We start from the raw sequence: 25,942 nt of genomic DNA, 5'->3' as shown, positions 1-25,942 counted from the left end.
GGAAAAATAAGATAAAAATTGTGGGGCCCAAATTGGGGCGTCACACCCCCCCCTTACTTCGCCGGGCGTAAGGAGATGGTGACCTCGTTTTTGGTGTTTATGTGGACTCGGAAAAGGTAACATTAATTTAGGGACCTGTCTAACTAACCCTGGGTAGTGCGGTATACAAACTGGCTGTGAGACTTAACGTTAGGATTACAAGTTTACTAGGTCTACCCGTTTTCCCCAAACCTGGTTCATTTGGCGATGTCCTCGGCGCTTTCGGGCTCACTGTCGATGTCTTCCTCGTGGAAGGTCTTGAGATCAGCGAGGCCGGCGGTTCGTCTGCGCCTGGTCTGCGGTGCTCGGTGGGTGTTCGCGGCGGGGTCGCGGTGCTGGGTCCAGATCGCCTTGCTGGTCGCTCGGCTTGTCCCCTGAAGTTGTGTCGCCCTGTCCGCGAGTGTCGTAGATTCCTCGGTGGTGGCGTTGGCCACGGCTGCCGTTCCTGGTGGTCGTCTAAATGGGTTCCTTCGCCTAGCTTCTACGCATGGTGGCGGAAGAACGTTGCGGTGATGGCTCGTAGTGGTCTTCGGGGAAACGACGATGTTCTGGGTCGTGGATACGGCCGAGTTCTTCTCCGGCAGTACGTCCGTTCGAGTCCTTCGGATTATTGGCGAGCGCATGTCGCTGTGCCGCTGTGGCCTTGAGGCAGGGCTTGCTGAGGTTAGTGGGGCTGGTTGCCGCTGCACCTTCGGGTCTGTGTTCGCTGAGTTTGGCGGGGCTGGTCGCCGCTGCGCCTTGGAGTTCGCTGAGATTGGCGGGGCTGGTCGCCGCTGCGCCGTGGAGTTCGCTGAGATTGGCGGGGCTGGTCGCCGCTGCGCCTTGGAGTTCGCTGAGATTGGCGGGGCTGGTCGCCGCTGCGCCGTGGAGTTCGCTGAGATTGGCGGGGCTGGTCGCCGCTGCGCCGTGGAGTTCGCTGAGATTGGCGGGGCTGGTCGCCGCTGCGCCGTGGAGTTGGTGTTCGCTGAGATTGGCGGGGCTGGTCGCCGCTGCGCCGTGGAGTTTGTCGTAGAAGGAGCCCGTCTAGTGGGAAGTAGCTTAATGTTCACCTGGTTTATGTTAAGGGTCGTTTCCGCCTGGCTGAGAAAATCCATTCCCAGAAGTACGTCGTCAATTGCAGTTGGCAGTAACAGGACAGGCATGACTACCTTCCGGCCTCCCAAACCAATGGTAACGCTGAGGGCCTGAGTGACCTCTCTCCTGCTGCCGTCGGCGAGACTGATCTGGGTGATACCCGCTTGTTGGTTTAGGTCGGTCCTGACCATCCCGGCGACCCTCTCACTGATGAAGGTGCGCGTGGCTCCGGTGTCGATGGTGGCATCGAAAACCTGACCTTCGATGGACACAGGGGCCACTATCCGACTCCCCTCACTTCGGAGAGCGGAATTGATGGCTGTAGAGGAAAGGGTTGGCGCTGCCTTCGCTTGTTCCTTGGTTGGGCGGAGGCGCTCCTCGTTTCCCGCAGGCTTGGTACGGCAGCAATGGATCGTCCGTGTCCCTCGGCGGCCGCAGTCCCAGCAGAACAGAATCCGTGTGTTTCTGCATTCTCTGTTAAAATGTCCAGCTTGCGCGCAGTTTCTACACGCAGTCCTGACGTTAATCCTGGGTTCGTCTCTGATGCGGCGATGTGTGACTTCGGTTGTCATGGGTACCAGGGTACCGTTGGGTGCCCGTGGTCTGTCGGTGCGGGGGTCTCCTGGTGCTTGGTTCGCTGAAGCTGGGTTCCACGTAGTGGTTGTTCTTAAAGTCCTCGATGCTGTCATCATTTGCGTATAGCGGCGTTGGTCCCGGTCACGGGTAAATTCGAAGTCCGTCACCAGCTGGGTTAATTTCGCCAGCGATTCAAACTCGTGCCGTCGCGTGAAGAGTTGATACTCCGGGAGAAGGTTCTCATATATTCGGTCCAATTCCTGCATCCGGTCGTAGTTGGCCCGGCGCATCATCAAACGTAGACTTAGCGAAAAATCCTTGAAATTCTCTCCCGGTCGTTGGATCCTGGCCCGGATCTCGTCCTCCAGAGTTTGAAAATACCGCGGTGGTAAGAAGAAATCCAGAAACTCCGATCTAAATTCCTCCCACTTGGCTTTCTGCAGCTGGCTGACTCGGAACCAGTCTCCAGCTCGGCCAAGTAGCACACTGGGTAGCACCCTCGGCAACTGGTCCTTCTCGAGCTCGTATGCGTCGATTCTCTCCTCCAGTTGCTCCAGGAAGTATAGGGGGTCGTTGGCCTCTCCGTCGAAGAAAACGCCCCATCTCCTTAATTTTTCGGCCAGGCCAAACTGCATGGCCCGGTCGCCTCCGACTCGCTGTGAAAATCCTGCCGGGCCGGCCTCGGTGTGTCCAAGCAAGTTCCCGCTGATCCCGGCTGAGGGGACTTGAAGAAGGAGTTGGCCTAGTGGTTCCGTCTTCGGTGACCTGTCCTCCGCGTTGCCGTACGAGGGGTTCGGTGAGGGGTCCCTTGAGTGATCCCGTGATCTGGTCCGGCACATGAGCTCCGGCTCGGCTAAGCGCTCTACCCGCTCCTTGGGTAACTCCGCTTGATCCATGTATGCGGACATCCGCTTCCGTAGGTCCGCCAGGGTGCCTTCCGCAGATAACCCGAACTCCTTGCAGGCCTCCTCGAGTTGCTCCTTCCTGGCCTCGTAGATCCATTGTTTCCCCATGGTGTGTCGGTCGGGAGATCAGGATGACTTAATTAAGTATTCAGGTGACTCGGGAAGATCGGCAGACTTAATTAAGTATCAGCGGAATTCAATCAAAAATATCGAAAATTCATGCAAAGATCTGTGGTTTAATTTAGTGCTAAAATTTCGGCGTGCGGCTAGTACGGGGCGGTTGAAAACAATGTAATGGCGAGTGATGCGTGCGAAAGATTTACCCTACGAAACGAGAATTTTCCTGCGTCTGGACAAGGCAATGCTTCTTCTGGTTATGATAATTCTCCTCGTCGATTATAATTTGTCCCTATGCTAAGATTTTCCTCGATGGTTAAGAATTTTCTGTCTGGACTCGGCGATGCGATGATTGTATTTTTGTTCTCGGAGCAATGATTTTCCCTGTTTCTATGATGTGGCTTGAGGTTCACCAAAATTTTCCCTTTGCACTAAGACACTGGTGACGTTTTAAGTCACGAAGGATGTAATCCTCTAAAGATCCTATTCCCTAGTCCCTGTTCGGGCGCCATCTGTAAAGTAGTTTCCTGGCTGGGATATGACTCAGTCTGTCCAGGATCGCTTACAGAAAATTTATATCTGCGGGACTATCGGAAATTTTGATAGAGGGTGAGCCGACGGAGATGGAGGAGTCGGACTCACGGTCGTGTGGGTGGCAAAGGCGGGAAAATATGGGAAAACAACTGAGGCTGGTCGCCGGTAGCAGTTGCCAGGATAATGGGTAGCGATGCGCTCTCGGGCACAGAGGCTGGGCGCCTGGCTGCGATCGCCGGGAGCGGCACACACGCGGGAGCAGCGGCAGGACGCCGGGCTGCGGTCGCCGGGGTACACGCAGGGACGGGGCGTGGCACGCAAGCGGGAGCAGAGGCTGCGCGCCTGGCTGCGGTCACCGGGTTCCACGTGGGGCAGGGGAAGGGGCGTGGCACGCAAGCGGGAGCAGAGGCTGGACGCCTGGCTGCGATCACCGGGTTCCACGTGAGGAAGGGGCGTGGCACGCAAGCGGGAGCAGAGGCTGGACGCCTGGCTGCGATCACCGGGTTCCACGTGAGGCAGGGAAAGGGGCGCGGCACGCAAGCGGGAGCAGAGGCTGGGCGCCTGGCTGCGATCACCGGGTTCCACGTGGGGCAGGAAAAGGGGCGTGGCACACAAGCGGGAGCAGAGGCTGTGCGCCTGGCTGCAGTCACCGGGTTCCACGTGGGGAAAGGGAAGGAGCGGACGGGACCCTGAAATCGGGAAATGGCTGCCGGCAAAAAGCAATGCTCGACGTCTTCAATGACACCGGCTCCACAATTGTCACAGAAGGGATCATCAGCGTGTTTGTATTTGAACAGGTAGGCTTTAAAGCAACCATGGCCTGTCAAGAATTGTGTCAAATAGAAGTTCACCTGCCCATGGCGACGCTTGAGCCAGGGCCGAACGTTCTTTACCAGCCGCCTAGTCCAATTTGCGTTTGGTGCGGACTCCCATTGTGCTTGCCAATGCACAATTGTAGCATCTCTTTGGTCCTGATTGACTATGGTGCCGCGGCTCCTTTCAGCTGCCAACCGATCTAAGGGAATCATCCCAGCAACCAGGAGGGCTGCTGTCTCGGATACAGTTCGAAAACAGCAGGCAACTCTAAGGGCACATCTCCTGTATACTCCTTTGCACTCCCGGCTGTAAGAAGGAGTGTTCAACGCTGAAGCCCAGACCACAGAGCCATATAATATGGTGGAGGTGACTACTCCAGCTAAAAGTTGGCGGCTTTGCTGCTTGGGGCCTCTGGTGTTTGCCATGATCCTGCTTATGGCGGTGGTTACTGTTGCCGCCTTGCGGCTAATATACTGCAGGTGTTGGCTGAAATTGAGCCTGTGGTCGATTACAATCCCCAGGTACTTTATTGCGGGTTGAGAGTCGATGGTGGAAGATCCAATCCGAATGGATGTGTTTTCTACCTTCTTTTTACTGCTTATCACCACTGCTTCTGATTTTTGCTCAGCCTCCTCTAGTTTTTGCCAACTGTTGCCAGGGCGATATCGTCGGCGAACCCAATGTGGGTGCACCCGGCTGGCAGTACGAGCTGCAGGACTCCATCGTACATAATGTTCCAGAAAAGGGGGCCAAGTACAGAACCTTTGGGGACTCCACCAGTTATCTGCTGTTGTTTCTCACCCGTGTCCGTGTCGTACAACAGTGTGCGCTTTTCAAAGTAACTTTCAATTAGCTTTATCAGATATGCCGAGATTTCTTTTTGCATTAGGGCCTCAATGATTTTACTCCAGTTCGCTGAATTGAAGGCGTTCTTTACGTCCAACGTGCATACTAGGCAGTACTCCTTATTGTTCCGTTCACCTTCAATGGCGTTACTAGCAATTCTCACTAGCTCACCAATGGCATCGGTTGTACTCCGATGCCTACGGAAGCCGTATTGGTAGTTTGAGAGTCCTTGCCGGCTTTCAAGCTCATCCTCTATACGATTGCAGATCAGCCTCTCCAGGATCTTGCCAGTCGTGTCCAGCATACACAAGGGACGATATGCTGACGGGTCCTCGTGCTGTTTCCCCGGCTTGGGAATGAGTACCAGACGCTGTGTCTTCCATCTTCGCGGAATTGTGCATTCACCAATGCATTTGTTGAATAGCTCAACGAATGTATCAGGACGTGCGGCAATTATGGTCTTTAGGGCCGTGTTTTGTATGCCGTCAGGCCCAGGTGCCTTCTTCGCCTTGAGCCTCGCCTCTATTTCAAGCACTTCGCTTGTGTTTGTAAGTGCCGCGTCTTCTACCTCTGGGGTCGGGCCCATGAGAGGTATAAGAGGTGGCTGCCGTTGGAACAGTGTGGCAACGATGTGCTCCAGCTGCGTTGGGCATGTTGGCATTGGCTGTCTGTTAAGTTTGCCCATAACCAATTTATATGCACCACCAAAGGGTTCCGCATTTGCAGCCTCGCAGAGATCCTGGAAGCATGCCGATTTGCTTCGCTTGATCAGGTAGCTGAGCAGCCTTCGTTTTCCTCTGAGGATATTTAGGTTTTGGTCGAAATGGGGTCTTCCTCTTGATCTCTGCAGTCGTCTCTTTGCTGAGTGGCATTCATTTCGAGCACGCGATATTTCTTCATTCCACCAAGGGACGGGGCAGCGCCTGCTACCTCCAGTAAATGCTTTCCCCATTGATGCATCACAGGCTGACTTTATGGCGTCTGCCATGTTGGCTGCACAAGTGTTTGAGTCACCTGCCATACTAATTTCCTGCAAGCTGCTGAGGAACACATTTCTATTGAACGTGCTGTCTTTGTACCCCACCTGGCGCATGGGCACTCTTCTGTTTTGGGCAGTCGTGGAGTGGAACTCAGCTATAATGGCATTATGGTCGCTGTGTGTGTATCTACCAGATACCACCCATCGAGATATCCGCGAAAGCTCAGGACTCGCAAAGGTTAGGTCTATAATGGATTCGCGTCCTGCGCTGCAAAAGGTGCTCGCATTTCCAGAGTTCAGTAGGCAGACATCCAGATGTGCCAAGGTGTCTACGAGAATCCGACCTCTTGGATTGGTCGATCTGCTTCCCCACTCTGTGGCCCATGCGTTAAAATCTCCAGCGATGATGACGGAAGATTTCTCATTTGCATCTTGAGCTATTTCTTCGATTATTATTTGGAAGTCTGGCAACGGGATTCTTGGGGGTATGTAGCAACTATATATATAGGAGTTCCTATACCGGGCTCTTGCGAAGTAATGGGATGCTTTCCTATGGGTGAGCTGTGCTGGCGGTTGGCTACAGCTCCAGATGGCTGCTCCGCCTTCGCTACTTTGGTGCCAGACACCTTCCTGCTTTGGTGAGTATGGGTCGCTTAGGATGGCAATGTCAGTTTTTTCTTCCCGGACCGTTTGGGTTAAGAGGTCCTGGGCCGCTCGACAGTGGTTTACGTTGAGTTGGTAAAACCTAATTTTGGAGCATTTTCAGCGCCTTCTGATATTGTGGGCACATCCTACTCAGGGTGTTATGTGCCTTATTTGGCTCGGCAGTCCTGCTACATAGGATGCAGGCAGGTTTTCCCTTGCATTCTTTAGAAGCATGGGAGCTGGCGCCACAGTTAAAGCACTGTTTGCTCGCATCATGCTTACTTCTGCATCTTGCCGCGATATGGCCAAAATTTAAGCACTTAAAACATCTTCTGGGCTCGATTTTCGCACGTACTCGGCAGATGGACCACCCAATGCGCAGGTTCTTTCGCTCAAGGAGCTGGTCTGCTACACTTTTTTGGAGGGACAACAAAGCGATTTGGGTACCGCTGTAGCCCTTTCTTAATTTGGGCGCTGCATCTGTGTTCAGATCGCAGTCTAATTGCTCGAAAACTGCCCCTAGTACTTCGTCAGCTGTGGTCCACTCGGCGATGTTGCAGATCTCAACTACTACCTTGTCAGAAACTGAGTGAACCTCAGCCTTTTCTCCAAGCGCATTTTGGACACCTGAGGTGTTTTCGTCCGCAGCTTTATTCATCCTAAGCAGGATTTCGCCTGCCGTAGTGCGCCTAATAGCCGTGACACTTTGCTTGTACGACTGCAGCGAGCTTTCGCTCTGTACCGCCTTCAGAACGTCAGCATAAGCAGCTTTGTCCATGCATTTCACCAGGATTGCATCTGGCCTGCTTTTGCGCCTGGGTGGCTGCCTTGCTCGTGACTCCACTTTCTTCCAGTCACCTTCTTTGGCACCTGCTGACGGTGCTTTTTTTGCCTCGGCCTTTTGGCATTGCCTGGTTCAGCACTTGGCTTGCAAGGTTTGGTGGCCCTGTCATCTTCAGGAAGAGGTAGCGGTGATGTTTGCACACCATTCGATACCCGTCGTGGCGGACTGCGTCCTTTCACAGTTTTCTTGCAGCAGCTGTGATGCTCAGCATCCTTCGGGGAACTCTGCAAGTAGGAGCTAACCGACTCTTGAAGCTCGCGCATTCGGGCCATGGAGTTTTTCATCTCCTGGTTTATATGCCTTACTGGCTTTTTGGCGTTGACCATGGTCAAGAGCTCATCCAGGATGCGGCCGATCTCACTTATCGCTTCAAGCGGTAAGGGAGAGCACTTCGACTTTTTGGGGGGAGTTTGCCTTTGGCCAGCTGTAGGACTCACAGAGTCCCTGCCCCTTTTCGGGGTCTCGGCTTCGTTGGATGCGCAGAAGACGAATACTTCGCCCACTGCGATTCTCGGCGGCGCAGACGCCGGAGCGCCTGCCATAGCCGGTGGTGTCCTCATCAACTTACTCGACTTGGCAAAAACCAAGTCGGCAGCGCCTGCTTCCATACGGGAACCACCTTAATCTCTCGTTTGCCTGCGTAGTGGGCTCCCTCGGTGACCAAAGGTTTCCCTCTGGTGTTTGACCGATGGAGGTTATACCGCCTCGGCTCGGTCGCCAGAGCCTCGTTTAGTAGCACCAATAATAATAATGGGGAAGTTGGCAGTCAGTCAGATCCGCGACCTTTGCTACTTTTATACCCACGCAACAGACAAGAGAGGTTGATCCCGCTCCAATCAAAATTTTAAAATTAAATTTTTAAATTTGGAAGCCAAAACAGCCAAAAGAAGCCAATGGCGATAACAGGCTAGATAAGTCGATAACTGATAAACGCCCAGGTTGGGAGCACCCGAAAGCTTCCAGTTGGTAATCAGCTGATCACCTCTGAAAAGCAGGTCGGAACTGAAAAAAACTCAAGGGAGAAAAACTCAGCCAAGGGCAAGATGGTGCCGAGTGAAAACTCGGGAGAAGCTCTCCTAAAGCCCCTCCGTCCCCTCGCCGTCAACTGGAGGGCGCCTGCTGGACAAAAACTTAATGGGATTCCGCAAATTGGACCGGTCTTGTTGTAGCCGCGTTCAGGTGAGCAGCGCAGGTCCGATTGGCACCACAATATTCACCTTCTAACTTTTTTTCGCGCAGGAAATGAAACACTATGGAGTAAGTTGTTTGAAAGAATTGGGCAAACATCGGCTATTGCCTGATCAGTATTAGCCGTCATACTTTCAAACGAAAGTGAAGGCGGAAAGGAAGATGATCTGCGCTTAATGTTAACCAAATTATAAAACCGTTTAGTATCCCGTAAAAACTGGGACTTGCAACGGACTAAATAATTTTTGTAACACTGAGCGTTAAGCACGGTAAAGTTTGACCGAGCTCTTATGTATTTTCCAAAAAGAGACTGACAACCTGAAACCTTATATCTATATATATAAAAGCAAGTTGTGTTAGTTACACCACTTATAACTTAAGAACGGCTGAACAGATTTGGCTGAAAATTGGTAGGAGGGTAGCTTAGAGCCCGGAATAGGACTTAGGGTACTTTTTATTCCGTTCGACATACCAAAAATCGCATATAAACTGAGTTATTACCTCATCACACTGACAAGCACACACTACCATAGCATTTTAACTCAATTTTTTTGAAGTGAATTGAAGTTATTTGTGATTTTGGTGAATTGAAGTGAAGTGAAGTTTTTCGTGGTTTTAGTGAATTGAAGTGAAGTGAAGTTTAATTAATAATGCCGCGACCAAGACGATCGAATCTTTCCCGACAAAGCCGTAATGCAAGAAGACTACGAAATACTGCAAATGGAAGGTCTAAAGAAGAACAAAACATTGAACGTGAACAGAACCGCGTTAGTATGGGTCGACTTTGTGCTTCTCAATCAGCAGAGCAAAGAGAGGCAATCCGTAATACGGCTCGGTTGATAATGCAGAATCGTCGAGCTTACAACAGAGGTCAAGAAATAGATCATTTGCGACGCAGAAGAAATTTATCAAGTGCTGATTTGAATCGAGCAGCGTTTCAATACGATTGCATCACTGATTACAGCTTGCATCCTAGCGTTTGCATTGGGCAAATGGACGTTGTTTGCGAGTATTGCGGTGCACTGAAGTTTTACGTTGAAACGCCTGGATTATGCTGCTTTAATGGTAAAGTTAAATTGCCATTGTTGACTCCGCCACCTGAGCCATTGTATTCGTTGCTTTGTGGTGAAACACAAGAATCACGCCACTTTCTTGCAAATACCCGAAAATACAATGGTTGTTTCCAAATGACGTCATTTGGGGCAGATATTATCGAAGAACGAGGATTTAATCCGACATTTAAGGTTTTTTTTTTTTGTTTGTATTACATAGAATAAAGTTAAAGAATAACTTACTTTATCTTAGATACAAGGGCAGATTCACCATCGAATTGGATCATTACTACCTTTCGAAGATACACAAAAATTTTTTACAAATATATTTCATGGGCAACATGGAAGAACAACTTGATCGACGTCTAGCGATCAATGAAGGGATGAAGCGAGCAATTCTTCAAGACTTGCAGTGTCTGCTTCATGAACATCATGCGATGGTCAGGTTGTTTAAGAGTGCTTTAGAGCGCATGCCAAATGATGACTATAAAGTTGTCATAAAAGCAGATAAACGACCATCTGGAACACACGAAAGGACATTTAATGCTCCAACAATAGACGAAGTCTCCATCCTGATTGTGAACAATTTGATGAATGAGGAGATACATTATTGGGTTTTACTCTTGATCGAAGATATGTGTTACCTCATGTGCGGTTATATATTAATCAGGTTAGAATGCCAGCGCCAAATCGTGAATGAATTTAATCGAGAATTAGAACGGGAACGTGAATATGATCACCAGAAATTAAATTTATTAGTTCAAACGAATGTACCCCTGTTGAATTCCCAACAGAAGAAAGTTTATGATATTTTAATGAAGGCAATCGATGAAGAAAATGGTGGTTTATATTTCCTAGATGCCCCTGGTGGAACTGGCAAGACATTCCTCATGTCATTAGCTTTAGCAACTGTTCGGGCGAGATCCAACATAGCTGTTGCAGTTGCTTCTTCTGGAATAGCAGCCATGTTGTTAGAAGGATGCCAAATGGCTCATTCAGCATTAAAATTACCGTTAAATCTTCAAATTATTGAAGAACCAACGTGTAATATTGCAAAACACTCGGAAATGGCCAAAGTTTTAATGGTATCGAGATAAAATTTTTCCTTTTCATATATAAAACAAAAAAAATGTTCTTTATCTTTTAAACACCAAACGAAGTTTTACCTAAAACTATCGCCATCTGGTGGCGGAACAGAGTTCGCTGGGTTTACTAGTTTTTTATAAAGTCTGGACTTTAAATTCCTAAAGTGTGACAACTCCTTGCTAAACCAAGGTGGTTTATTGGATTTTTAAGGGGTATATAGCGAAACACACGAGTTTTTTTTTTTTTTTTTGTAATTAATGTATTACAAACTATTTAACAGAAAATTAAAATAAGTAATTTTTTTTGGAAGACAAACATGTGGGTTTAGCTTATTACCAACACCATTGTATTGGTATAAGTTATTGATGCGCTAGTGCTGTGGGAGTTCTCCCTTTTAGTCTTCTTGGTTGTGCTTCTAATCTCGGGATGTCTCTTAGGCTTTGATTCTGGTGCGCAAGTAATTTTTGGATGTGGGCTATGCAACTTTAATTTATTATCTCTGGGATCGTCTGTGTGCTTAGCTCTTTGTGGATGTGGTCATTTGTTGTGTATCTGTCTGCAGGGGCGGATTAAGACAATTTGCCGCCCTAGGCAGTTTTGATTTTGCCGCCCTAGACTGCAGCCTAATTTTCACCTTTAACAGTCGTAGTAGTGTAAACAGTCGAAATTTGCCGCCCCTAAAAATTTGCCGCCCTAGGCAGCTGCCTATGTTGGCTACACGGTAAATCCGCCACTGTCTGTCTGAGTTAGTTATTATTCTTAATATTTTCGACTGGGCTCTTTGTATTATGATGAGGTCGGATTTGCTGGCTGTTCCCCATATTTCTATTCCATATGTCCAGATTGGTCTTATTATTGTTTTATAGATTAGTAAGCCAATGGAGTTGTCGAAATTTGTTTTTTAACTTTGTTGTGTTTGTTTATCATATGTTTTTTCCACGTGAGTTTTGAGTCAATAGTGAGTCCCAGGTATTTGGCGCTTGTACTTAGTTTCAGGATTTCGTCATCTATTTTTATTCTTGTAGGTAGTTATTTTCTTTTTTGTGTATACCACCTGTTGTGTTTTGTCCTTGTTTATTTCAATGCCACATTTCTCAAACCATGACATTGTTGTTGTTAAGATCTCTTGAAGTGTGTTTGCTGCTCCTTTTTCTGTGTAGCTAGAGGCCATTAGCACTGTGTCGTCAGCAAAGGTTGCATCATTGAACCATGGGTCAGTGGATTTGGGATGTCTGCTGTGTATATAAGGTATAAAATTGGTCCTAGAACGCTGCCTTGCGGTACACCCGCTGCCACAGGCATAAGATCTGAACATTCATCGTCGCATTTGATATAGAAATATCTGTTGGTCAAGTAACTTTTTAGTATAGTGAATAGGTTAAGTGGTGGGATGTTGTGAAGCTTATGGAGTAGTCCTGAATGCCACACTTTGTGAAACGCCTTTGCAATGTCCATGTATACTGTTACGCAAACTTTCTTGTTGTCAAAGTCTTCTGATATTTTGTGTATGACTCTGTGCACTTGCTGCACCGTTGTGTGTTTTTTTCGAAAACCAAATTGGTGGGGTGGGATTACATTACTTTCCATTAAGATCGAGTTGATTCTATCAAGTAAAATTTTTTCAAAAATTTTTTATAGAATTGGTAACAGGCTGATTGGTCTATATGAGCTAACAAGAGCTGCACTTTTATGCGGTTTTGGGATTGCTGTAATCTAGGTAATTTTCCACGTCGAAGGGAAGAACTTAAGTCTTAACACTGCATTAAAAATGTATCTTAAAACTTAATAACCACTGATTTGATCATAGCCCGGTGTCTTTTTGTCTTTGACTTTTGATATTTGTTCTCTTATTTCATATATCGTCGTTTTCCTGATTGCACAGTTGGGTTTGGGTATATGTGATGAGAGGTCAATGTTTTGGTTGTCCTACTGTTGGTAAAAATGTCCTCAAAGTGTTCGGCCAGTGTGTCAGCTTTTCCTTTGTTTGTTCTTGCCCATGAGCATTTCTTTGTCTTTATTGGATGTTTATGTATGGTTGCTTTTGTCAGTTTTTTAGTCGCTTTCCATAGGGAGTAGTTTGTAGATGTCGTTGTTCCCAGATTTTCCAGCTGTCTCCTGATTTGGCTTTCGTTGTACTCTTGTAGCGTTTGTTTGAGATCTTTTATTGCACGGTTTAGCTTGGTCTTGTCATCTGGGTGCTTGGTGGACTGCCATATTTTTCTTAGTTGGCGTTTATGTTTGATTTTGTCTTTAATGTGTGATGGAGTCCTTTTGGTTATTACGGGGTCAGAGCCAGCGTCGATTGCCATAGAGCTTTAATTATGTTGTCGTTTAGTGCATTATAGCAGAGTCTAGTTCTTCGTTTGTTTTTAGGGAGGCCATAGTATCTATGTTGTCAAGTAATATCTCCCTGAATAGGTTCCAGTTCGTTTTGTGGTTGTGGCTCGGAGTGTTGCTTGTCAGGTCTGGTGTGCTTTTTATGGTTACTAAGATTGGTGAGTGGTCTGATGGTAGGTCCAGGCTTGACTTTATTATTATGATTTGGTGTGTCAAGTTTTTGGTAATGCAGAAGTCAATCAAGTCGGGAAGTTTTTTTGTGTCAGATGGCCAGTAAGTTGGTTCTCCTGTGCTTATTGTACGGCTATTTTTGGCTTTGATAGCTTCGTATAGTTGTCTTCCCTTTGCATTTGTCAGACGCGATCCCCACATGGCATTCTTGGCGTTATAGTCTCCTCCCGACAGGTATCGATTCCCAAGCGATTTTGGGTAGTCAAGGTATTGTTCTTTCGTGTTATTTAATTTGGGTGGGCAGTAAACATCCGAGATGATTAGTTGTCCCGATCTTGTCGTTGCTTGTATGTTTGCAGCCTTATAGCATTCTTCCTCTACACATTTTAGGTCATTTTTGATTATGATCGCTGTGCCTCCATGGGCTTTCTTGTCTGGGTGGTTTGTGTAGAATATGGTATAGTCAAGAATGCTGATGTATGTTTTGTCTGTGGCGTGGGTCTCTGAGATGAGCATTATGTCAATCTGGTTTTCTTGTAGAAAGCTCTTTATTTCTAGGATATGGCGCGATAGTCCATTTGCATTCCAGATTGCGATAATTAAATTATTGTTTGTCAAGTTTGGATACAACTAGTGACTATGTTCATCATGCTTGACATCTGTGCAATCAGTTGTTTCATAAGTGTCTTCAGTTCTTGCATGTCCTCTTGTTGTTGGTTATTGTTTGCGTTTGTTGGGATGAACGGCTCGTCGTTGTGTAGGAAAGTTTGGTGGGTTGATGTTGGAGGTTTGTGTTTTTGTAGAGCTTCTGCGTATGATATTTTGGGATTGATCAAGTCAGGTGTAGTTTTTGTGGCAATTTCGGGTGGCGTTAGGATTTGTGGTATTTTTTTTGCCGGAGACTTGGATATTTTTTGAGTTGCAGGGCTTTGTAGACCATACAGCCTTTATAGTTGGAGGTGTGGTTCTCGCTGCAGAGAGCGCATTTTATTTGGTTCTTGTCAGAGGATGTTATTTGTAGGTGTCAGTTGGCTGATTGGTGCTTACCAGCTCATTTTACGCAAATGGGATCTCTCGTACAGTAGTTTCTTGTGTGTCCGTATTTTTGGCAGTTTGTACATTGAGGTATTATACGTTTTTGGTGCTGTGGCTCAAAAACAACTTTGCAGTGTAGTAAATGGCTTATTTTGTATATGTCTTTATTGTTGTCTTTTGGCTTTTTGGCTTTTTTGTGTCATTTCGTTGAATGTTGTGGATGTTTAGTACTGTGTGCCCAAGGTCGGCTAGTTCGTTAATTATTTCGTTTTTTTCGGTAGCATGATGTACGTTGCGGAGTATTACTTTAAATCCTCTCTGATCTTTCGGTCTGTACGGTCTTTAAGTAACTTTAGGATGTTTGTGTAGTGTATACTTTCTCGTGGTTGTATTTTTAATTCGTTCGTTGAGAGTGCTTTTAGTTCGAACTTTGTATCGGGCAGTGAGTTAATGCTGCGTGAATATTTTCCACATTTTGTACGTAGATCGGTGGAGGTTTGGGTTTTTGCTGTGCTATTTGCGTGGTTAGGTTCCGGTCTGTCCCATTGTCGCTTTGAGCTTTATCGTCTTGCTCATGCGCCAGCAACTCAAAGCGGTTGTTTGAGCGTGGTTCTGCTAGCCAGTACTCTTTGAGTGACTTTTGAGTGGCTCCTTGGTTTTTGCTTCGTTGTTTTTTGGTTGAGTTCGTGTGTTCGTTTACTTGTCCAGGCGACTGTCTATCACGAGTCCGTTTAAGGCTTTGTTGACTTAGTTGCGGCTTAATTTGTTCGGTATTATCCACTGTTGTTGTAATAGAACAGGACGGTCTGGAAGAGTAGCTTGTTGTAGTTATTGTTGTTAGGGGTGCTGTCATAGTTGTAGTTGTTGCAGATGTTGTGAAGAGTGGCAGAGACGATGTTAGAAGCTTGGAGTTTATTTGTGTGGTACTTGCTGCGGTATTGTAAATCGTTGTTGGCACATTTGTGAGTTGGGTTGACGTTGAGGTTGGCGGGAGAGTAGAGATCGTGGGCAACGGTGAAGTGGATTGCTCGCTCCAAGATAAGTGCTCCTTAGGGAGAGCGGCTGGTGTGTTTGTGGTACCGTTTTGGTTGTGGTTGTTGTTGTTGGGTGTTGCTTGTAAAAGCGCGGGAGATCAAGAGCGTGCTCTCTGAGGCTGCACTGAGAGGGTGCTATGTGCACTGTTGTTGTCGGCGGTTGATTTTATTGTAAAGTAAGCGTTGTTGATGCTTGAGCGAGGGCGCTCACTCTGAGTTTGAGTGCAACGCTCACTCATTTTGGCTTGAGGCTGCTTATTTGTTTATGTTAGGTATAATAAGGTAAACACAAGGGTTTTTTTATATGGGAAAGCGTCTTTTCGCTGGGGTTTGTTGGGTGCACTAGTGCCTATAATTTCACAGTTGGATGCTGGTAAAATATAAGTTTTCACTGAGCGATTGAAAAACACGTCTATACACTGCGGCCTTTCGACTATGAATTCGTACTGCGGTTTATTTACGAAACAGATTAGCTACAAGTGCTTTGAATGGGGTAACACCATTTGAGATTTGGGTAAAAAGAAAGCCCAGAGTAGCACATTTGAGAGTGTTTGTCTCATTAGCGTTTGCTCTAGATAAGACCAAGAAATCCAAGTTTGCACAAAAAGGCATAGAATACATCATGGTAGGGTATTCAGAGTCGGCAAAAGCTTATAAGTTATACAGTAAGGAATCAGGAAAATTGATTGAGAGCCGAGATGTCATTTTCGTAGAACCTGATGAGGGGAAAATTAAACATATAGCTTCTGACGACATGACATCTATTACTGTTCAACAAGACGAGCAAAATCTCGATGTTGACTCGAACGATGAGGCCAATCAGTCCGATGATGGTGGTGCTCAAAGCGAGGACGATAATACAGAGGATGATGATAAGGGTGCTGAGGATAACGGTGGGACTCCACGAATTGGACCAGGCAGACCTAGGATCATACGCACCGGCTTTAGGGGAAAACCGCGAAAAGCATGTTGTACAACGAAAACAATGCAGGCAGAATATGACGCATTAGTAAAAAATCAAACATGGCAGCAGGTTTGAATCCCACATGATAAAAAGACAATAGGCTGCAAATGGGTATTTACGCTCAAAAGAAATCCAGCTGCGAAAATCGAATGATATATGGCTCGCTTAGTGGCAAAAGGCTGCAGTCAAAAAAGATGTGTCGACTATGATGAAACGTTCTCACCAGTGGTGCGTTATGCTACTATACGCATGGTTTTAACAATGGCAGCGAAACATGAACTGTATGTACGTTTATCAGCTAGACGTCTCAACAGCATACTTGAATGCCGAGCTTGAGGAGGAGATTTACATGAGGCCGCCAGAGATGTTTAACAAGGATCCAAAAAGAGTTTTGAAACTGAAGAAATCTTTGTACGGATTAAAACAATCAGGCCGTGCATGGAACTCTAAACTGGATAGCGTATTAATCAAGCTTGGTTATAAGGCTTGCGAAAGCGAAGCATGCTTATACACAAAGGCAGCCAGAAAATCGATCAACGTGATAGCAGTCTATGTGGACGATTTGCTGATAGCATGTTCAGACATGGGGGAGTTGGCAACGGTTAAGAAATCTATTTCTTATGCATTTCATGTTGTTGATAAAGGACCAGTCTCGAGCTTTCTGGACATTGAAGTTCAGCGTGAAGGTGAAACAGGCTCTATAAAAATCAGCCAGACGAAACACATCCGTGGCTTTCTGGAGGAATTGGGCATGAGCAGTTGTCCATCTGCTACGACACCATTGGAACCCAATTTTCAAGTGAAATGCGATAAGGATACATGCAGCAAAGTCGACGTGATAGAATATCAGTCAATCATTGGATCCCTGATGCATATTACGCTTTCAACACGCCCGGACATACTGCATTCGGCATGCAAGCTTTCTCAGAGAAACACAGATCCACACAGTGAGCACTTAGCAGGTGCTAAGCAAGTTTTACGGTATCTACAGTCTGATTTGACCATCAAGTACGAGAAAACAGACAAGGAGATCACTGGATATACAGATGCAGACTGGGCCAGCGATGCTACAGATCGCAAATCCTTCACTGGGTAATCCTTCATATGGGGAGGTTCTGCAATTGCATTGGCTACTAAAAAACCGGCATCCGTGGCTCTCAGCAGCACAGAAGCAGAGTATATGGCGTTATCCGAAGCAGCAAAAGAACCCATATATTTAAAAAAGCTAATTAATGAAATGAAATTGTCTTTTAAATTGAATTGTATAACTATATCATACATGGTGATAATTTGAGTGCTTTGAATCTTGTAAAAAATCCTATTTACCACGCCAGGAACAAGCACATAGACGTAAAGTACCACCATGTCAGAAACTGTTATAAAGAAAAAATTATCAATTTAAAGTATTGTCCAACAAAAGAAACGATTGCAGACGTATTAACTAAAAATTTGTCAAAGGTAAATCACCAAAAATGTACTGCAATGTTGGGCTTAAATTATTTGTTTAGACCTTTAAGAAAAGCTTTGAGTTTAAAATGAAGAAATATTGTTTTTAGCATTAAGGTTTTAAACATGTGCGTGTGTTGAGGAGGAGTGTCAAATTGTAAAGCGATCAGGGCTTCTATAAGAAAAATAACAACAAACTTCACTTCCACTTTTCTCACCACGAGCTTCTTTACGTACGAGCGAACGAGTGCCATGCTATCACTTCTTGTTTGGCCGTGAACACGAGCGGGTGTTAATTCGATTACATATGTACATACATTTACTATTTGGTTTTAAGTCTACTACTCAATAAATAAAAAGACAGTTAACAATATTTGAAGAACTTTAACATCAAAAGAGTATACATAAGTCGAGCGCCCCTCAGCCGTGGTTTCCACCGAAAACCCAAATTTGTGTTTCTAACGGTAAATATGTACATTGCCATGGCAACAATGCAATAAGAGAAATGAAAAAATAGTAGACAAATTTGGTGTCGGGCCGCCGTCGTTGCCAAGCAACGAGATCGTATTCTAAGAGTGACAAAGAGAGGGAAACTTTGAAATATCCATTTTCCTTTCCTACACCCATGATTGTTTAATTGCCACGAGTCGCCGGTGGACAGCCAGAACTGCAGGGTATGTACTGCTTAAATATAACTGTTCTGCGAAAAGGCACTGCATTGCCGGAATAGGATTCAATAAGAGAACACAATAACCGTTTTTTATCCCAAATTTCCACGAAAATTTCGAACTTGATTTTTGTTAAAGGAAGTTTATTATTTAATTGGATTATGGATATTTTTAAGGTCATACAATTTTCAGAGTGCCAATAAACTAATATAAGTTGCTGGAGTGGATTAAGGGGTTATATACCTTTTTTATTTTCAAAAAATCGAAAATTTTTGTATTGTTTTATCTTAAAGAACAACTCTTTGAGAATATTTTCCAAAATTTTCATAGAGATTCGAGCAGTAGAAAAAAAGTTACAGCGCTCATAACCGCGCGCCTCGTAGCGGCTAGAACCGGAACTTGAAACTTTAAACGCGAATATCTCGAAATGGTGTTTCTTGAAAAATGACTTTGCGGTGATAACGATTGGCAGAAAACTAGTAAGCCGATTTACTTCAATTTTTTTTTTAAATGTTCGTAATGAAATTGTCTTGTGCTTGAACGATCGACTTTTCACGCAAAAATTTTTTTTCGCCGAAATTAATTTTTTAGTGAAATTTCTAGAGACCAAAAAGCTCATTTTTAGCATAAAACGTTCCCGTATGCATAAAAAAATAAAAAATTTTTAAATCGTTCGTTCAAGCACAAGATATTACTTTAAACTAATGAAATTTTTTTACTTTTATGGTTTCAATTGACCGGTTCGACCAGAAGCGTTATCACCGCAAGGCTCTAAAAAAAAGGCCTCTAAGGGAAACAGCCACCCCTTAAAAACTAATTGATATTTTTCCACGAAATTTTGCACAAACATAGTTAATAAAGTGTACTATCAAAAAATTAAAACACCCGTGTAATTAAATAATTGCTACATACCTAAAAAAAAATCCGAACTTTCCTCTTTTTTTCGACAAAGAAGGTATATAACCCCTTAATATAATATTTGGCACTGAATATTCACGCACACTGGAAAAAAATGAACAAGTGCCGAGACCACAAAAGTGCACTGTATGTGTTTAATTTTCCAATGTGAATTTCCACGAAATACTAAACTGTAGTCCCTGTTCGGGCGCAACTGAAATTCCGTCAGGTTTTTCACGAAAAAAACGACACCAAAAGTTGAACTTGCGGTGAGCCGCCTAACTGGCAATTTTCCAAATTTTGAACAAAAAGAAATGCAGCAGTCCAAATTCAATAAGTTCTTTGCCCTGGCGCAATACAATTATCAAAGTTTATCAGTAGAAGAGTAGCCTAATTTACATGCGAGGCTAGAGCACAAAGCTCGTATGTACTTCAATTTACATTACTTCAATTTAACTACTTTAATTTAATTCTCTTTAATTATAAATAAATTACTATTTTAAATAAAAGATCTACTGCTCCAACAGAGAGATTTAAAAATCATTATAAAATTAATGGAAATCAAAAAATGAAGCTAGCTTCCGAAGCTTATACTATTATCACTCTGCAATCTTAACAAATGTCGAAAAAAATGGCTAAAGGCTTATCGAAGCTATAACGACTTCTCTATTAATACATTTATACCGATTGTTTCTATATCAGCTATATGACATAATCGTTAATAGAAAAATAGATGCACAAAGATATTACTAAGTTTAAAAATGTAGAAAAGTTTTTCTAAACATTAACAAACCGAAAAACTTGGGTGGCTAATTAATTTATTTTTGGCTGGCGAAAACGAAAAATGCGTGCGCTCTAAATGACTCACTTTCAACGAATATATTATCTCTCTTCACAATTATACTTAAGGGGCACAACTAGTGTGACGGCCTAAAAAAATGGTGATGTTTGGGAATTTTTATAAAAAAAACTACTTGATCAATTCTTTTCAAATTTTCAGAATATATTTATACATGTTTTAAGAATGTATAGTGAAATTTTTAAAGAAAAAAGTTAAATATTTTTTAAGTTAGAGTCGATCTCCAACGGCGCTAAAAAAAAGTGCCTCAACTGCTGCAGTGATTCCGGCCCTCTCCGTCAACGAAATCAAAAAATGAAAAATTCTCGTGAAACTAGATAATATTTTCCATACCATGAACTACGATAAAAAAAAAAATATCAAAAAATGACAAAATGGCAGCGTTTTAAAAAAAAAATTCGAATTTTAACCAAAATTTTGGTCGTTTTTGGCCTGCCAAAATTCGATTTTTGATCGGATCAAAAAACCGATAGTTCATGGTACGTAGAACTATATAAAGAACATGTAAAAAAATTTGGTAGTGATCGGATCACTAGTTTTTGAGTTATCACTGCAGCAAATTCGGAAAATGCTGTTTCGAGAAAACCGCGTTTAAAGGTACAATGATCGTTTGCACTGTTATGAGAGCGGCTGCTCTTTAAATTGTTATAACTCAAAAACTTTTTGAGATATCGATTTTAAATTTTAATATGTTATTTTTTAAGGTGTAATCTACCGAAATATGAAAAAAACAATTTTTTGATTTTTTTAAAACTTCACACTAGTTGTGCCCCTTAAGCCTAGCTGACCGAAGGTTGGCGAAGACGCGGCAAACTTGCAGAGAGCGAAAGAAAGCTTTATTGCGTTCCCGCCTTCGCCCTAAATTAACTTACACTAGACTTCAAACTTCAAATTCAATAATAATAATATTCTAACAATTCAAAAATAAACAAAAAAAACTGGCTTCAGCCAAGAAAGTTATTGCAAAGCTGTCACAAAATTGAGAATTTACTGGAAAATTCTTGAAACTAGAGTAAACTACATAAGACTTCATCGAACTTACAGTAGGAAATAATTGTGATTCCAAGGGTATACAGGCTTTGGCTTTTCGAAGCAAGCTTCCTTTCTTTTTGGTTTTGATTTAGCAGGATTCGGTTTTTGGAAGCAAGATATTTTTTTAATACAAATATTAAAACAAATTATTTTTTTTTACTTAAATTTTTTAACCTTTCTTTATTTCAGTACCGTTACAAATATAGCTCAAGCGTACTGGAGACCTATATTCAGGGAAACAGAGTTCCCTCTAGCTTTCTTCTTATGTTAATTGTGCAGTTTATTACTATTGTGACAGAACGTGCGATTTATCTACGTAAAGCATTAATATATAAAATTGTTTTTCATTTTATAACTGTTGCTGGTATACACATTTGGATGTTTTTTTTAGTCCCTTACGTAACAGCGCACAGTTTCGGAGAATCGGCACCAGTATTCTTCTACTTAATAAAATGCCTACATATGTTGTTATCTGCATATCAAATAAGATGTGGTTACCCAAAACGTATATTGGGAAATGTATTCACAAAAGGATATTCACTAGTTAATTACATAGCTTTTAAAATGTAAATATGATACGTAATTAAGATATATTTTTATTTATTTTTTTAATTATACAGCTACATGGAAATTCCTTTTTTGTATATTCTCCGAACCATGTTAGACTGGGTATGCATAGACACAACTCTTACTGTAATGGAATGGATTAAAATGGAAGACATTTTCCAGTCGGTTTTTATTGTTCGTTGCTATAGGCAAATGGATACAGATTTTCCAGTACTGCGAGGAGAGCCCAAAGCGTTGTATGTCAAACTTTTAATTGGTGGAACAATAATTTTGGTTCTGATAGCCCTCATTTGGAGTCCATTGTTTCTTTTTGCTCTGGTTGGAACTGTTGGCAAGCCTAATATACCTCGAAAAGCTGAGATATCAGTAAAAATAAGTCATTATGAACCAATTTACGTGTCCCAAAGCTACTCTGGAATTTACCAATTTTCAAAGGCAGATTTTCAAGAGTTAACTAGCCGAATTATTCTGGATAATTATGCATCCGATCATTTAATGGTGTATGATGCAGATGACATTACTGCTATTAAGTTCTATGCAAACTCAATTACTTTATGGAACATGTCCCCACCTGATAAGCTACGTTTATTAGATGATCTTAAAAATGGTAAATTAAAATTTGTTTAACCAAATATAATAAAACATATACTGCAAAATTTTTAGGTAAGCCACTGGAAATCCGTATTACTCTTTCTTTAAAGTGTAATTTGACACCGGAAGCTATTATATATGAAACTACTTTTATACTTACAAAGAACAAAGCAAATACCAGAAAAAAGCTTGTTAATATGATATCAGAGCGCAACATCAATGAGAAAATAGTTATACCAAATATTTTGCCGAAATTTATTACTGTTCAAAAGCAAGAAGCTCATGCGAAACTTATTAAGGACTACGATGGTAGGTAAAAATAGAATTCCCTTAAAAACCAACATATTACCAATTATTACCATTACCATGCATATCCAATTGTCAGTGGTACCATCGCATCTTCCTCCTCATACCAGCACTTTGAATCCCATAGAGAACGTTTCAACCACACCTATTTCGTCCGAACCGGAATTTATTTACTTAAACCTAGGAAACATTTTGACAAAAAATCCGCTCTTATTGATTAGAGTCCCTGCAGTTCCAAAAGTGCTTTGTCGTCGATGAAATGGACGACGACCCTTCGGTGACAGCGGGGTTAGCTGCTGGTGGCTTACGAATGACACTTCATAGAGACTTTTATATGGGATGTCTGCTTTTGGTATGCAAGACTTTCTCGATGACACTTTTTCCCATGCCATCGAACGATTGATCGATGGTGACATGGACGAGATGTTTTCATCGATGGCTTTTGCGAGGATACCCTTTGTGAAACCGCCAATGGATTTCTAAAAATGTCATCCCCAAATTCATACGAAAACTAATATATATGAATATATTTATTTCTTTTATATTTACAATATATTAGGTTATTTGGTAATGACATACCGGTTTTTACAGTCAAGTTTCGCGCTTCGCTTGTGAAGTCAAATATAATTGTATCTGGCAATGCTGTATATCGTTTGAAAGGTATCACCTTTAAAATGACATTTAGTGTTAACATGAGCTTCAACGTTAAAAAATTACAATCGATTGAACTGGAGTTCACAAACGCAAAAATTAGGGCAATTTTGAAATTTTATTTCGCACAGGGAAAAACTTCTGCGGAATCTCGTAGACAGAATATTGCTGTCTTAGGAGATAACAAACTTTCGATTCAAACCGCCGAACAGTGGCTTAGGCGATTCCGAAGTGGCAATTTTAATACCGAAACACCCAAGCCTTCCGGACGACCAGTGACCGTTGATACGGATAAAAATCATGGAAATAGTGGATCGATATCATCATGTGACTATTAGAACCATCGCAGAGGAGCTGCAAGTTGGCACGGAAACCGTCCATAGGCATTTAAAGTCGAAAAATTTAACAAAAAAGCTCGATGTATGGGTGCCTCATGAGTTATCCCAAAAGAAACCTTTTCGACCGTGTATCAATCTGCGAATCTTTGTTGCACCGTAATAAACTCGACTCATTTCTGGATGAAAAATGGATCACATATGACAACGTAAAGCATAAAAGATCCTGGTCGAAGCACGGTGAGTCGTCTCAAACGGTGGAAAAGCCAGGACTGACGGCTCAGAAGGTGTTGCTGAGTGTATGGTGGGATATCAGAGGAATTATCCATTAAGAAGTGTTGCTCTTTGGCCAAACCTGACCAAATTCTGACCTGTATTGTGAACAACTGGAGCGACTGAAGATTGCACTTGAACAGAAGCGGCCAGCCATGGTGAATCGTAAGGGCGTTGTGCTCCTTCATGACAACGCCAGGCCCCATACATCTTTGTTGACGCGTCACAAGCTACGGGAGCTTGGTTGGGAAGTGTTAATGCATCCACCTTATAGTCCGGACATTGCCCCAAGCGATTACCATCTGTTTTTGGCCATGCAACATTTTTTCGATGGACAATAATTGAGTTCAATGGAGGATTATGAAAATCGTATCGCCGAGTTTTTTTGCCAGTAAAGACAAGGACTTATTTAGGAGAGGCATATACAAATTACCATCAAAATGGCAGAAAATCATCGAAGACAACGGTACATATAGCACTTAAATCGGACAATGCTAACTATGTTAAAATCGTCGTCAAAAATTAATAAAGAAACCGGTATGTCATTACTAAACAACCTAAAATTTTATTAAAATATCTTGCTTTATAACATATGTATGGTTAATTTCACATTGTTTTTTAGTTGTTGGTTCTGATATAGTTTACTACATATGTGTATGTATATCGTACATAGATGTACATAACTGCCGAAAAGATAAGTTGATAAATAATATGAAATTCGAAAGTTTTTGTTTACCATTTATGTGTGGTTACAACTGAAAGTAGCTTCTGAGGAATATTCGCAGGGTAGCGGCTGAATTTTGTTCGTCTCCTTTCAAATGGTATAAAAAATATTTTATTATTAGATGTCTATACTAATACTAGCTGACCCGGCAAAGGTTGTTTTGCCACCAGATCACTTTATAATTTCTGTACAAAATTTACTCAGTTCTAGACTGTATTATAAAGTCATCTGGAGCGCTGTGAACCATGAGGGAATATAAAAATAACAAAAGGCAAATATTATTTTTAAGTTATTATAATTGCGCCTGGAATAAAATGAATAAAGGTTATTATAATCACAACGTGCATTCACGCGATTGGCAAATGCGCTTCCGGAATCCTCTCCGCCCATAAAGTAGATTTGTAAGAATTTATGTTGTTCATTTGGCATTGGCAGCAGTGAGCCCATTTTATGATAAACTTGGTCTCTAATTTTAAATGTAGAATTGTAATTTTGACCCATTGCATTAGTATTTGGAACTATTTCTGTTGCTCCGAACGATGTCATTTGAAAGCATGAATTAAATGTTCGAATTGGCTTTAGGAACACGTTAGAATCTGGATCCGTGCCGATAAGTAAGCCGTTCATTGGTTCAGGTGGTGTTTCAATTTCTGGTAGTTGCACTTTTCCTGACGCGCAACATATCCCAGCTGGCTCATTTTTAAATTTCAGAGCATGACAATGCGGACATTCCTTGTCCATAGCACCAATTACCACTTTTGAGTGAGCAAATTCGAAGATTCTCTTTTCAAGCGAACGGTCGTGTTTTTTTGTGCGCTCCGAATTTTTCATTTTTTTGATACAACCAGCGGGGGTTCTGTTCTTAAATTTGAATATTTATTTGCTTAAATACCCTTGTGTTCGAAACCGTTCGCTTCGCGAGTGAATTTTTGTGCATTTAACGATTTAACGGGGCACTCCTCGTTATAGGGATAGACCAACTCACCCGAGATGAGATCGTCTCTAAAGGGCACATGCTGAACTTTAGATTCGGGACCGTCTCGGTGAGTGGTCTCAGGAAGGCGGCGAAGATGGCGGCAACAGAAACAGCGCCCCCCGGCCCCAAAGACGGCAAAGTGGAGGTCGAGGAATCCCTCGGAAAGCCACAAGAGCCATTGGGTGCAAAGGAGGAGGCTATCGCCGATATGGACGTGGAGAGTGAGGATGAACATCCCTCGCCCTCCCAGGAGGTGGCACAAGAGCCCCTCCTAGAAGATATCGACGAGAAGGAGGCCGACGTCACCCTGACGGAAGGCAGTGATGGGGAATTCCCGCCCCCTTCACAAAACATAGAGCACCCGCTCCAGTAATG

General features: G+C 43.3%; 1 protein-coding gene across 1 annotated transcript in view; it reads left to right on the top strand.

Moving 5' to 3' along the window:
* The window catches only part of LOC122320353 (piezo-type mechanosensitive ion channel component), a gene marked incomplete at its 3' end in the record, with an annotated part of 78,887 nt that overhangs the window by 48,375 nt on the left and 4,570 nt on the right, over positions 1–25,942 (top strand). Inside the window, exons 6-8 of the mRNA XM_043208546.1 lie at positions 21,334–21,710; positions 21,765–22,318; positions 22,375–22,611. Of these exons, the coding sequence (XP_043064481.1) occupies positions 21,334–21,710; positions 21,765–22,318; positions 22,375–22,611 (1,168 nt within the window). The remainder of the gene's footprint in view (positions 1–21,333; positions 21,711–21,764; positions 22,319–22,374; positions 22,612–25,942) is intronic.

This window comes from Drosophila ficusphila, unplaced genomic scaffold (genome assembly GCF_018152265.1).
Source record: "Drosophila ficusphila isolate 14025-0441.05 unplaced genomic scaffold, ASM1815226v1 contig_470, whole genome shotgun sequence".
NCBI classification, from domain to species: Eukaryota; Metazoa; Arthropoda; class Insecta; order Diptera; family Drosophilidae; genus Drosophila; species Drosophila ficusphila.
This window is presented reverse-complemented; position numbering and strand designations above follow the sequence as displayed.